Raw genomic sequence first — 14,842 nt, 5'->3', positions numbered from 1 at the left:
TGATTAAAAGGACACTGCGTGGTGCCATCTATGTATCGATGTTTTGCCTCTAATGTTTTCTTGTTGCTCAACAATCTTGACAGGCATGAGGTATGGTACCACATTTAGTGGTTTGGAAAGGTGTTGCCTCTACAAACTTTTGGCCGGGTTGCTGAATCGAGGGACACAGACCAATCATTTCTTTGTTTTAAGTAGTCCAAGAAAGACTACCGCTGTGACACAGTTCTGGTTGCCAGCGAAAAAGGACACATCGATGAGACTATCTTTTGGAGCTATGTTGGTTATTTAGCGACGCATATTGCGGGAACTTGATTATAACGCCGTTGCGTATTTTTTTCCGTTCGCCAGGTGTTCGTTGGGGCTATATTTCTCCAAATTTTTCTTTTTTTTTGGGGGGGAGGGGGGTGGGGGGAGTACGTTTGAATCAGCAGCGGATCATTTACTGCTCGTCGTGTAATATTTATTTCCGTTGGGTTGCATTTAGCAGTCCTTACCTGGAAAGCCTCTTCGCCTTACTAAATGTGCCATGTGCCAAATCTGGGCCCGTTGATGACGTCTAGCTGATCGCATGTGGGCCTTTAGTCATTAACATTTTGCATTGCGTATACGCATGGGAATGCCGCGCAGACGGCCACCACGGCGAGGTGTGGTTAGGTGACCTATGACGCCCTCCTGCTTTCGCAAAAGCCGCTTGCTGGCTCGTACACCAGAGATAGATACATACAAAAATAGACGAAGCCAAACTGCGGGGCAAGAAGCTGTCGCGCACGGCTGCTTCTGCTAATAAGGGAACGAGCTCCAATCTCTGGCAGTTCCGGAGAGCCCTCTTGGGCCTGCTGTACAAACGGGTGACCTCTCTTTCCTTTCCTCCTCTGCTCTCTGGGTTTTTCTGCGAAGTTATCGCGTCGCGTTTGTCTTCTTTTTTTTTGCTTTGCCGCGCTGTCGCACCAGAGTCCTGCTGTTTTTTTCTTGTCGTGTCGCCTAATGTTTTTTGAGTTTGCGCTAAAATTGGCCACGATTGTTTTAGCGCGCCATCTTTCGGATGAAGCAAACTTGTGTTTGACATTCGCGGTCCCTTTAAACGTGCGGTGTGCGTGTGTGTCGCGACGCTAACAGCTGTACCCCTCCGCTCCCCAGCCAAAGAGATTCCGCCAGACGGAGCGAAGAGGGGACAGCGGAATCTGTCTGGTAAAACTGTTCCTGCGCTCTGGTTGGGGGCATTTCTGCATCGCCGGACGCTGCTTTACTCCGCGGCGGGGAAAAAGGTGGCCGGGTTAAGTGCAGATCACTTTAAGGGCTCGCCTTGTCGTCGTAGCTCGCTCGTTGGACCCAAGTAGAGCCACACGGCGTTCCGTCGTAGCGGCTGTCGTCGCGGCGTCCCACAGAGGCTTCGAAAGACAAGCGGTTTATATAGCCATAAGCGTTCGAAACTCGTGAACTGCTGGCGCTTGTCATACATCTCCCCGTTGTTTGGTGCAAAGAAAACTGCAGGCACATCTGAGGCAGAATACAGTCGATCCCGGATATATCGAGCCCAGATATATCGAATTATTGCATATATAGGACAGTCCAAAATCTCCTTGAAAATCCTATTGGGAAGAAAATATTTTATATATCGAATTATCGATGTATCGAACTTATTTGCAATCCCCTTGGAGTTCGATATACCCGGGATCGACTGTATACGTAATTAACCGGGAGCGCCCGCGTTCATTTAGCTAGGAACGTTCGTTGGGTTTGTTTTCAACTGGACAGGACCTTCTCGCCCAATTGTACGGCCACCAACATTCTTTACAAAATTCGAGACCTCACTCACGAACGGTTCAAGATACGTCTGGTCTGGACTCCTGCCCACACACACGGAGCGGACGGAAACCATTCGGCGCACAATGCTGCCCTGGAGTGTTTACACAATCCTCCCATGGTTCCCGCTCCCATCCAGACGACCTGACCCCCAACAGGCATGCGAATCGGACTGGCAGCAAAAATACCGTCGAATTAAGAACCTCCGCCGGCAACGGCTTGCCGATGCCTCACCACCTGGTTTTCTTGCTACTCGGCAGTCCCTGCCAAGAACAAATTTTTGCCAATAAAGTTTACGCTGGCTCGGCCTTCACTCCGGACGTCACCTGCAAATGGAAAACGCATAGGCACCTTGCTAGTCCTCGGTGCCCCTACTGCGGCAGCAAGAATACACCGAACCTTCTCCACCTCATCTGGGCTTGTTCAGCTTACTCAACTGACCGCGACCAGCTCCTTACAACGCAAGCGCGCCCGACGACTTCTAAAGAACATGTCCAACATGTCAGAAACCACCCCAAAATTTTACAGAAAATTAAAGAATTCGGTCTCAGAACAGGTCTCAATAAAATAGTATGATGGCGGATCGTTCACCCACTCTCTAGATGCCCCCCCCCCCCTCACACACACACAAAAAAAAAAAAAAAAAGAAAACACCCTTTGTGGCTCCCGAACGGCACCTATTGGATACCCCGATGATAGTGTCCTCGCCACAACTTTAAGTTTGCATACCGTGCTAAGTGAACGCTCACAGTGCAGTGAAGACTTTATATGAACCATCTTCCCCTACCCTTTTTCCTATGTCCCACAACAGGGCCTATTGGCCTCCTCCTATAATAGTCATCCATTCCATTCCAGTACGGTAGTAAGCGAAAAATAGTGGCGGTGCAACGCCGGCACGTGCGGGAGGAAAAGCAAGCACAAAAAATTCCCCCGCATTTCCCCGAGGGGGAGAATGTGAAAGTGCGAATGCACGGTTGTCGGCCCGCTTGCGGCGCTTGCGCTCGGCCCCCGCAGCCCACCGCCTCGCCGCCTTCTCTTCCATCTCTTCCATCGGGTTTGTAGTATCACGTGTACACCACGCAGTTATCAAGCCGCTATAACGCCGCTGAGTCGCCAACGCACGCCGCTGACGACGTAGTTTGAGTGCGTTAAAGATATAAGGCGCGTTCTGACACCGATATCAGCGTCGCTGAAATGCGATGTGTACGTGTGCGTGGGTTCTTGCGGGAAGTTGTGGATGCTTTTAGGATTTTAAGGGTTAGGTTTTCCTCGGGAGTATTTGAGTAGTGTACCGCGAAAACGTTTGTACAAAGATATGATTGATGTGTGTCTGCCTGTTCCGGTTTATCGTCAGTTATATGCAGTGGGTTCAGGAAAAGATGTTCTAAAAAGAGTGAAACGAATGCCAGTACGTTCATCTGTTAAATCTTTCTTCTTTAAACTTCATAGCGGCACGCTTCCGGTAAAACCCTGGCTGCAGGAAAAAGGACTATATGTACACCCATGGACACTTAACTGTAGACTATGCCAAAAGCTGGAAACAATTGAGCACATCTTTCTGGACTGTTGGGATGCGGTGTTTCACTGGGACATCCTCCAACGAACCCTGAAAAAAGACTTACCATTAACGCCTTATGGCATTCGCTTTTTGCCCGTAAACAACGATGGAGGCGTGCCCTATGATATGTTCATGGCACTTAGTCTGCATTCTATGTGGAAAACTCGCATGGCGGTTCAAAATGCCGAAGAGGATGCTCGCACAGTGCGAGAGTACTTCATTGAAAGCGTTGCTTATATAAGAGAAGTTTATCGAGTGATGCCGGAAGAGCCTGAGTGGTTACCCATTCTGGATGTACTAGCGCAATTTAAGATGTTTTAAGCCACTCCCTTCAGCCGATTGGTGGCTGGAGCTAGTAATTTGTGTACTGAACAGTGCGTGTTGTGTTGTCGCCAAGCAGGCAATAAAGAAAAAAAGCGTCCGTGGCGTATTCGGTAGAGCGTCGGGCTGCGGCCCGCAAAGTCCTCGGATCGAAACCTGGCGCCGGATGCTGTTTCTTTCTTAAATATAGAGGAGCACTGCGGACGCCGCCGCCGGCGGTGGATGGTTTGGGGTCGCTTATAAAGAGCATTCGCTCTTAAAAGAACGCACAACTCCCGCAGCGCAGTTTCAGGCAGGGGGCGCGCGAGCACTGCGAAGGCGGGAAATTTGAAATACATTGTGTGGTATCAGTGAGCGGATAGCGGCGCTACAGCCCATTATGGCGAATCCCTTCTCTGCACTTCCGACAGCTTTCACAATAAGTAGAACGGCTGTTTTTGTTTCTGAGTACTAACTACGCGCAGCGTCTTTCCGCGGTCGCGTCCGTTCACCCGCGGAGCCATCGGTGTTGTCGTCCGTCTTGCGCAACGTGTTTTTCTTCGCCGCCGTTTCCACGTCCTGCCATTGTACTTGGGTCGTACGCGTGCCGACACGTGTCCCGTGAACCGTGGCGGGGTGCAACACCGGTCCCCCCCCCCTCTCCCGCGAGGGACCTGTTTGCATCAGCGATGCCGACTTCGGCGGCAATGATAAAGCAATGACAAACCATTAAACGTAAAGCACACGTTTAATGGGGACCGCAGTCCACAACCCCGACGCATGAATCAGGCGAGAGAGGCTTCGAATCTGTCAGTTGTGAATTTGGGATGGGATTACGCACGTGCCTTGTAAAGATTAGAGAGCTTTAGCATCGCGGCTAGCGTGCGCTACGCTAGGGTCGCCGCGGCAGGTACCGGGACCCAACTACGTGCGCGCGGCACGCCGAGGCCTGCCGGCCGTCCCTGCGGAACAAATGCCCACGTATTTATGAACCAACCGGTAATGCATGTACAGCCTCCCAAATTTTTAATAATATAAACCTTTTCATCTGTTAATCTTTCACAAGATCAGAGCATGGTCTGGGTGGGCTGTGTTGCACTTGCGCAGTTACATCTTATTGTTGACTGCGCCAATTGCAGGGTCGCTAGCACAACCCACTGATAAAATGGACGCTCCCAAGACAAAGAAAAAAAAAGGTGCATAGCGGGAGCGAGGACCGATCGTGTCAGCGCCTTATCACTGTGTTCACCGGCAAAATAGGCGACGGTACGCGCACGCGCATAGAACTATGTTGTGGGAGCGTCGTCTGCTCCCCTGTTCTTCTCAGGGCAACAAATTCACTGTTTTTCTCTTATCTTTCAAGGCCGTTTCGCTACCGCCAAAGGTAGCTAAGCAGCGTGGGGCACAGTCATTCAGATGCAGTGGCAGGGGGTGTACCACTCGCAAGAAGGCAGAGTAGCAGACGATACTCGTACAGCAGATAGCCCTATGTGCGTGCGTGTACTCTGGCCTATTTCGCTGCTGAGCACCGTGATAAGGCGCTGATATGTCGGTCGGTCCTCGCTCCCGCTATATTAGAGAGTTTTAGCAGTCCGTCTGTTCATTCGTGTACGTAGTTACCGTGTTCACCACGTCCAGACTGCGCGTGCGCGCGCGCGGAAGGGCGAGGAGGCGCCTCTCACCGTGACGAATGCGCGGACATGGGAAAGGCCGGCCCGCAGAACTAATCCCCCTTCCGCGACGAATGCACAAGTGCCCAGACGGGTCCCGATCAACACGGTAACTATTCTCTATTGTTAAAAATTGGGGAGGCTGGTGCAACGCCGAGCGTGTCACTTGCGGGCGTGATCACGTGCTTTTAGGGGCGAAGCACCTTAGCACCTCGCTTTGTCCGTGGCTTGGCGTCCGTGTACACAGCAGAGAGTTTTAGCATAGCGTGCTCCGTCCGCTAACGCTACGGCGGCGGGTAGCGGGGCGCGACTGGGGAGAGCTAATTCGTCACGGTGGGGTAGATTAGTTCCGCGCGGCCTGCCTTCGCCATACCCGCTCTTTCCCTCCGCTGAGGGGCAACCTCCTCGCACTCCCCGCGCGCGCATGCGCAGCCCGGTCCCGCTACCCGCTAACCTTAGCGTAGCGTACGGGAGCCGCTATGCTAAAACTCTCTAGTGTAGTATTGCGCATGCGCGTGGAGTATTGGAATGGTGTATACTGTACACACGCGTTGTCATTCATTTACATGCGCGAGTGGGCAGTGCCACGGGTGATTTACAGTAGGAACGATCGCCAGTGCTTCGCCCACTCGTCGTGGTTTTCACTTCATGGAGATTTTTTTGGTCACAGGGGTCTCAGTTGGGTGAGTTAATTTGTACGCTGCGTAGCTCGCTGAATGAAGCTCTTATTTACGAAGGCTCGTTTTTACCAATTTCTCGGTTCCAGGATCAGATTCGAATCCCCCCCCCCCCCCCCGCAGTTTCCCATTAACGTTAATAAGGCTTTCTCGATTTCACGAATTCCCCGTTTTAGCGACGTGATTAGTTGGTCCTTGCTTTGCGGATGTTGCGCGGGGCTGCTACATCCAGACACCGGAGGGAAGGGCGTTCTTGCAACATTTCTTCTTCTGTGTGGCTTCTAGGGAGGCAATTATTTGTTTCGGGGGTGAAAGGAGCTCTCCTTTCAATCTCACAGTACCTTCGTCCCCTTGGTACGCGGAACTAGGCAGAACTGTTCTGTCCAGTTCAACCTAGCCCCTACCCCTTCTTTTGTCTCTGTCGCGCCTGCCTTCCGTCTCCCTTTCCCTCAGACATCCTTTGTGTGTGTGTGCTCGCGAGGCGACGGCATTCCATTGCCCGGTGGGGCCACGCTTGGCCAGCCGAACCCAGCCGATCGACCTTGGCCCCGCATTCGGGGTGTTCTGTGTCGCTAATGCCTGGTCGCTTCCTTCCGCCGCGTTGCCCGCCGGCCCACTTCTTTTTGTTCCTTCCTGAGCGCGCGGGGCCGGCGGTGGTGGTGTCCACAATCGTGTTCCGGCCCGAGCCTTTTAGCATTTCCCCCCGCGTGCGTGTAGTAGCCGCGGTAGTGGGGCAGCTCGATTCCGCGTTGTCCCTTCCTTCCGCTTCCCCTTTTTCTCTACGTATCCTGAAAACACTCCGGGCGCTGAATGGTACGTCCCCGGATGCTTTGTGCGCCGATGATGTGCCTCCCCCCCCTTTCTCTGACCACTACCCCTTTTCGGAGTGAGCCCACGTGCAGGTTTTTCTCCTTAATTTTTGCTTTCCCCCCATTTTTCGTCGTACGCGAGCGGTGTCGGCCGGTGCCGTGCTTGGTAGTGCAGGTGTTTTGCGCCGACTGTTTCGTCGCTGCTTCCGAGTGCTGTTGACGACTGTTGTGCGCGCGCGTTGCTTCCGTTCGCGCACGTGATCGACGCTGGTCGACCGACGTCGTCGTGGTGTGGTGTGTTGTGGCGGGACGTTTTTGTTTCCCCCCTCCGAACGGCGCTCTCACGGTTCTGACGCGACGCTGCTGGTGACGGTGGGACGTCGTGGTACTTCAGTCGAGAGCCGTAAGGGGATCTCGGTCGGACGGAAGCCGCGTTTCGATCGGGCCTTTTCACGCGGCGTGGTTGTGGTGGTGGTGGTGGTGATGGCGACGTCGCCTGCTGTCTTCCTGGTGGTTCGTAGCAGCTTTTGCTTTTCGCTTGCCTTTTTTGTGTGCCTGTTATTTTGTTTTGTGGCAGTGTCATTGGTGGTAATTTGCGGCGGCGAAATAAAATCTCCCGCGGCGACCTTATTATCCGCCGATGGCGCGTGTAGATTCCAGCAGAAAGGAACTGGCAGGAAGTGTATAGATGCGCAGATTTTACGCCTTACGAGTTCACCCCCCTTTGAAGCAGTTTTGTTTCGTTCGCTATGTCGTGTCTCTCTCCCCGTGTTCCAATACCCCACTGGACGGGTGATTGGGTGCGGGGAGTCATCGATATGACTCGTCATCTATATCACTCGATGACGGAGGGTGTCTTCACGCCGTCATCTATATTCTTGCCACGGTCGAGTGACCAGGGGAAGATTTTTATGTCCGCGCTTTGCTTTTGGAATATCTAAAATCTAAATTTGGCATAAAAAAAAAAACCGCGTGAGGAAGGTAAGGGTCAACGTTGGCGTACGACAGCTCGTGTTGTATCGGCCTGTCGCTTTTTCACTACCCAAGTGCGCCATCCACCCTTGCCGATAACGCCTTGTCGCCCGTCGGCACGGCCGCCGCAGTTGACCTGTTCGAAACAAAACGTTGCGCGCCGCATTGTCTGAGCGTATTATCTTTCTCTCCCTCTGTCGATGTCCGATACGAAGCTCCGGCGTTACTGCTCGAACGCTCGTGACGTGGCGACTCGAACCTTCGCGGTTGTAACCTAAGCCTTCGCGAAGGACCCAACTTCCACGAAAAGAAATTGGGTAATTCGTGAGTGCTGTTTTGTGTGTGTGTGTGTGTGTGTGTGTGTGTGTTCGCGCATGTTCTTCTGTGATGGTACGGGAAAGTAGCATGGCATATGCGTTGATTCGACGTAAAAACGAAGACGGGGGCATCACGTCGGGTTCCTGGTTCTAGTAAAGCATCCGGCGTCTCCGCGCCCTGCACTTTTTGAGGGAGGGGTAGGGATCAGTGAATGCGTTGAAGACGTACGCATTGCTGTTCCCCCCCCCCCCCCCCCCCCCACACACACACACACACACGCACCCTTCATTTTATTTCAATGTACATCTTCCTGGGAACCCCGAAGTCGGCGGTACAAACGCCCTTTTTTTTTTCGTGAGTGATAGGCGCCGAGCGCTGTACTGTCGGCTTTGTAGCACGACACCCAAGCTGTGCGGGAAAGCCGGATGCCCAGAGGGCAGGGGCACATACTACTGCGAGGGGAGGGAGTGCAGCTGCGACTGCAGGCAGTAAATTTCTCCCTTCACGTCCCGTGGGGTTTATATCCCCAAAAAAGCGGTACTGCCCTGGGAATTCCCTACTTGCCTTATAATTTTTTGTATGACGAAGTATTTTCTGCACTTTTTTTTTTCCTCTCTAAACTGCGGCATCTAATAGCGGAAGCCGTAGGAGTATAAGAGCTTGCGGCAAAGGCTTCGACCCTCATGCTCTAATTAAGCGTAATCTTTTTTGCAATTCCTAGACGTAGTGCTTATCCTCTGGGGGGTGAGATACCTAAACGGCACGCTGAAAATTTCGTTTTTCCCCCGTTACTTTGCTCGCACCGACACAATGATCTTTCGCGCACGAAACTCGTCTTTTCTCGAGGAAGCGCGCGAAATTCAAAAAAAAAAAAAAAAAAGTGGGTCTTAAAACGTTTTGTTACCTTGTTTGTTGTCTCTCTTTGTTGCATTTTATTATTACCAACCCCGTTGAAGAAGCCTTGGTTCCGTTCTCCTTCGTTTCATTATGGTTTTCCCCTTTTTCTTCTCTTTTCCAGAACGAGTACAACCACGCGTTAGCACTGAAGAGAAAGCTGGACGACGTGAGTGGATCTGGGACTGAACTGAACCGTTGCTTTCTTTCTTTTTTGCTCGCTTGCTTGCCTCTTTTGTTCTGCATGCGGTTACTTTTTATTTTTGCTTGCTCGGCGTATGCCTTCCGGCTTTGTATCCGCCAGCTGTGCTGTGCGGCTGAGAGAAAAAAAAAAAGCAAGCGAGGGTGACGTATAGTACTGTGCTCCAAAGGTTGTTGCCCGCGCTTTTTAAAATACTGTAAATGTCGTATAAAAGAGAGAAAAAAAAAGTGAACGGGCACTGCTCCGTTCTACGCCAAAACGAGGGCATCAGGAGAAAATGTGCGCGTACGAGGAAAGTGTGCCGCGAGCACGCTGTACGCGCTGCGCATGCGTCGCAGCTGGTTCGCTACCTGCGCTTCCCCGTGCTGCAAAAAAAAAAAAAAAAAAAAAAAATCTGGTATCCCGTCTTTTCAAAAGGCGGTTAGGCTATGCCTTAATAGGGGCGGTCGTGTTCGGACTCTTTACGGAACCGTTACGGTTCACGAAGGAAGCCAAAGTAGGCTTCACTGATTTAGGCAGAGTGCGGTAGAAAATTCTGCTACGTATGTCTCCGTGAGGGATTGCGCGCTGCGCAGTTTTTAGCGACTTGTTTGAATGTCTAGTTTGGTCCTTTAACCGGCCCTTTAACCTACACGGAGCAGTTATTGAGGCGGAGTCGCTTTCTTTTTTTTTTTTTCTAGAGCGCAACTTTGTTAGCGTGCCCGTTGTAACGCAGCAAAGCGAAAGGACGGCGCTGTCGCACTTACAACTTTCCTAAGAAGGTACAAGGTACTATCCGTCTTTGTTGACCAATGGACGGTACTCTCCTATGGGGCAGAAACTTGGAGGCTGTGTAAAAGGGTTCAACTTAAATTGAGCACGACTCAGCCAACAATGGAACGGCAAATGATGGGTGTAACATTAAGGGACAAGAAGAGAGTGGAGTGGGTCAGGGAACAAACGCGTGTCAAGGACATATTAGTAGGGATTAAGAAGAAGAAATGGGCAGGGCATGCAATGTGAAGGCAAGATAACCGTTGGTGATTAAGGGTTACGGAGCGGGTCCCTAAGAAGACAAGCATGGCAGGGGGCGGCAGAAAGTTAGATGGGCAGATGAGATTAGGAAGTTTGCGGGGCTAAATTGGGTCGCAGTTAGCACAGGACCGGGGTAATTTGATGTATATGGTAGAGGTTTAGCCCTGCAGTGGGCGTAGATAGGCTGGCGATGAAAACAGCTTGCACTGACGTCACTGTAGCTGCCAATGTGGTGCACGGAAGGTTGCGAACATATCTGCCGCTCTTATTTTGAATATCGCCTAGAAAGCTGAGGGCAGTCGGCCAGAAGGTAGATTCCAGCATGTATATTTACCGGGTTAAAACGAAATGGTCCCGGGCTATTCAAATTACAATTAGGCAGTTAGCGTCACTCTACGGTGTTGTCAAGAGGTCCGATTGTACTTAAAAACAGGATTCTGTGTCGTGACCAAATCCGAGTGGAAAAGTCGCGTACGGTGTTTCAGGAGCCCCATCGATGCAAGGTAGCAGGCCTACGCATCCCCGTCGAGTTGATCCCCAATCGCGCTTCTTATCTCAAAGCGCATGCACCGAATTTTTTTCGGGTATCTCTAGGATGCTTGGTAAAGGTGGAATGCTACGTACTCCCCAGTGTTTACGCTCGCAGATAAGATAGCGGCGTTCGTAAAGGTAAAAGGTGTGCTTACGTTACGAGGTTGGGGAAGTGGCCGGCGTACGCTTGATAAGCCCTTATCAACGCCAAGTGATTGGTGGGATACGCCCTATACTGGCCGCAGCTCGTGTGGACGAGTTCGGAGTTAAAAGGGTCAGGCTTTTAAGGAGTTCAATGCGGGACCCGAAGAATGCTTCCTGTGAATCGCTACGCCAAACGCACGCCAACCGTGAACGCTGGAGCGGAAGGGAAATGTTGGTTTCGTGCTAGAATGAATTCGTTTTCATCGGTTAATTTGTTGGCTAACGAGTGGTTACGAAAAAAAATTGCGTATTTTTTGCGTTTTAGCAGCACTTTACATATCTACCAAAGGAAAGTAGAAAGCATTCGGGTGTGCAAAGCAGCCCAGTTTCAAACTTTCGCGCTTTTTTTCGTAGCGGCGCCCGCTCGTGGTGAACGCGGGCATCTTCCGTGATACGTCTCTCCCTGCCTCCGCCAGATGGAGGCACCGGCCAGCAGCCGGTCTTGTTCCGGTCGCCGGCGGCCGTGGCGCGCGTTGCGTATCGCCGCTTTCGGAGGGCGCTGGAATGCGCCGGCGTTTACCAGCGTTGGGAACGCGCTCGGGGTACTGGGACTTGTTGAGATTATGATCACGGGCGGAAACCGGATGCGTTGCCAGTGGATGCTTCGGTAATTTGTTGTACTAATGGTCGTGAAAAGGTTGAGACAATCGCGCCTGCGTATCACACTCGGCGGTCGGTGGCGGCGAATGTGTACGCCTCTCGGCCGCTCTGAATGGCTAGTGGAAGATTTTTTTAACTTTCCGTCTCTTTAAATGTCATCAGCGTGGACTTTAACACTTGTGTATTTGGTTCACAGGTTGCTGGCGCTTTAAAACTTTGTCCTTGTAGACCTATAGTGCGACCTGCTGGGGTGCGTCTGTCCCCACTGGCTAGTGCAAGGTGACCGGTCCCTTACTCCCGCCTCTTTCGTCTTGGGTAATCGTGGGCGGTCCAGTTCGTAGCAGTGCGGTTCCCTGGAATAACTCCCGTGCAGGTTACTCTTGCATGCGGCCAGTTATAGATTATGTGCTGTAACGGGTCGCAGTTCACGAGTAACGGAGGATAGTAATCGTAGCGGTGAGATGACATTTTGTCAAGTCTCCACTTCAAGCCAGTTGGGATTGGCTGAAAGCATACCTCGATTTGACGCGGAACGGGCAAGTTTCTATACATGGGAAAGGCCGCCGCAGCGCAGGAGGAACTAAGTTGCGATTCCGCCCCTGGAGTACAGCGTTCCTTTGTTCGCTCGTTCGGGATGGTTCGGTCGCGTGGCGTCATTACAGGAAAAGACGGCCGACAAACGGCGGGGTTTGTTTGGTTCGCGCAAATAACTATTGTTGGGTCCGTTTTGGCAGCTTGCCAGAAGGAGCCGCGTAAATGTTCCCGGACATTGTTCGTTTGCCCGCCGAGAGGAGAAACTTTGCAAAGAAGCGAGCAGGAATGCGTGTTGGTTTGTGATTCACCAGGACTCGCACCCCGCCGCGGGGGTTCTCTGCTCCCGTCGGTTTACTTACGAGATTCCGGAGCCGCTTTCGGAAGGGACGTCTGTCTTTCGTCTTCTCCCGGCTAGATGACGTCAGAGCAGTGGTTCTGTTAGGGAGCCGGGCCGGGGGTCTTTTCAAGAGCCGGGACGGAAGCGCGTATGGCCGTCGCACTTTTGCTGCTTCCGCCGAGCCAGTACAGTCGAACTTCGTCATAACGAAGTAGCATGGCTGCAGTTCATTAATTCGTTATATCCGGTATTCGTTGTAACAGTAGACGTGAGAATCTGCTCTAACAAATCGACAAATTCGTCTCACGCAAAATCTTAGATAATAAACGCATTATTGTGGCCTTCGAACCCGCTGTACACGAAGTAATTGTCTCCTTTTGGCATTTCACACTAAATGGACCGGAACATGGGAACGTGAAATCACAACAGAAAAAAGAAAGTACGTTTGACAAAACAGGCCTGCGTTCTAATTTATTTGAAGAAGGATGTTATCTTCGCCAGGCGGCTATTCAGAGCACTGCCGGATGAAGTTTTTTCGTTTGCACGCACGAGGGGTCCTTTTCTGCTTCTGTAGTTTCGCAAACTGTTATGTTCGATGTTTTATATTTTGCTTTTTAAACGAGCCATCGAGTTGAAGCCTCGCGTTAACAAAATGTTTCTTCGTTATATAGCTGATATCGCGCGCGGCTCTGGCTGTTCTGGTGTCGTTATAAAGCTGAAATAAAGCATGGCCAACCAAATTTCGTATTCAGTTCGCTATAGCCGATAATTCGCTGCCAGGTTTTCGTTATAACGAGGTTCGACTACGTTCTTTCAGTACGTTCTCACAGTGGCTCTTCCATCGCTTCGGGCTTAAACTAAGCAAAGCTGGCGCGCGTATTCGGCGCAATGTACGTGTTTCTCTCCTCCGAATCAGTGGTTGGGACCTAAGACGGAATTCCTAGCTTGTTTCTTTTCAAAAATATCTGTTTCGCGCCCGTAGAGGTCTCTGACCAATGACATGCTTGTGCTTTGTCGCGCCTGATCGTCTGCTTTCTGCCAATCAGGGCTGGCTTCGAACTGGACCACTTTAGACAGACATGAAATGTACGAAACCGTGAATTCCGCACCCAGGTGAGACACGTAGCGGGCACCTTGAAGATCTTTTTTGTTTTCTCGCGTGCTTAGGCTTGTGTACATTGTGGCGGATACCGAAGACAACACATCGTAATGGAATGTCGCAGTATCCAGCAAACTCCAAAATTCGGGAAGTGTCCACCACCATTTGAAGCGCTTGCTTTTTACCGCTGTTGGACGCCTGAACGGTGGAAAAAACAAAACGTGGGACCGTACTGGGGTGGGCGTCTGTCATGCGTATTGGCAAGTTGGAATTGAGAGAAATACAATCGATAGTTCGATATAACAGCATTTAGAGTACGCAAATGAGGGACATGTTCCTGTCACTGTTTTGTGCCTTCAAGCCCCACTTGTGCTACTGTTCTTCGCAGAGGAACACTGCGACCCATTTACTTCAGGTGTATTTCAGAGACCAGGTGTGCATCAATGTAAATTCACCGTGTGTGCGAGATTTCGGCGCACGTTATAGGTCCCCAGGTGTTCAAAATCAATCTGGAGCCCTCCACTACGGCGCGCCTCATCGCCTGCGCTACCCCTACAATCAGACTTGTACACATCAGTACATCAGGTGTACTTCGACGCATCTGACGCAAAAACAGAAAGCACTACGGCACGCCCAAACGTTTCGGCAAGCTCGGTGCCTTCTTGCATCGTCAGGGCCCATCAGCAGTGAGCGAGGTACTGAAATTTCTCGTGGGAGCCTGTAAGGCTCGGTGCCGCTTTTACGCTAATAATCTATTCACCTTCGTGTTCAGGTAAACGGCTCCATCGCTAGTTTACGGATAAAGACTTCAGCGAATGCTGGCGTGTTTCTCTAACCATGGGGTGGCAATGTTTTGTTCTCCAAAGGCAGATTTCTCTTTTTATAATCTGCGGTCTTCTCGCTTGGCCTTTCGTGACCCTTTCTCAACGTCGTCGGTCAATCTCTGCCGGGCTACGACGACCGCGGGTGTTGTCATTTGTGACCCGTGCGAGGGTTTACCATCCGTACCATGAAGGGGCTGTGAAGGCGAAATAAAGATTTGTTCAGTTCGAAAGAACTAGCCTTGGATGACTCACTAGGCTTCATTATAGCCACAAAGCACGTTTCTTTAACAGAAAAAAAAACGCACACAAGAAATAGTGACACACTTGCACTAAAAACGTGGCGTGGTAAGTGCACGCTAGCATTCAAGTGGTACGGAAAGTCCCGTTTCTCTACGAAGCCTTTTGTCGGGGGCCGCTAATTGCACTAGCAATAATCTGTAACGCCATAGGAACTTCGCCGGAAGGGGGCGGAGTAGTCGCCACTTCTTCATCGGCA

At 51.3% G+C, this 14,842-nt stretch overlaps 1 protein-coding gene across 9 annotated transcripts in view; it reads left to right on the top strand.

Annotated features, from left to right (window-relative positions):
• Heph (polypyrimidine tract-binding protein 1 heph) overlaps positions 1–14,842 on the top strand; it is a 157,494-nt gene that overhangs the window by 57,658 nt on the left and 84,994 nt on the right. For 8 of the 9 annotated variants that reach the window (XM_077693529.1, XM_077693522.1, XM_077693521.1 and 5 more), the window contains one exon: positions 9,126–9,170. Coding sequence is in view for 8 of the 9 variants with exons in the window: in XM_077693522.1 (XP_077549648.1) it covers positions 9,126–9,170 (45 nt within the window). In the remaining variant the exon portion in view is untranslated. Of the gene's footprint in view, positions 1–7,285; positions 7,331–9,125; positions 9,171–14,842 lie in introns of those variants that run through there. The other variant, XM_077693525.1, reaches the window with a different exon arrangement.

Source organism: Haemaphysalis longicornis, unplaced genomic scaffold (genome assembly GCF_048455015.1).
Source record: "Haemaphysalis longicornis isolate Haplotype H1 unplaced genomic scaffold, Haemaphysalis longicornis Haplotype H1 scaffold_12, whole genome shotgun sequence".
NCBI classification, from domain to species: domain Eukaryota; kingdom Metazoa; phylum Arthropoda; class Arachnida; order Ixodida; family Ixodidae; genus Haemaphysalis; species Haemaphysalis longicornis.
Note: the sequence above shows the minus strand (reverse complement) of the source record. Positions and strands in the feature narration are given on the sequence as shown.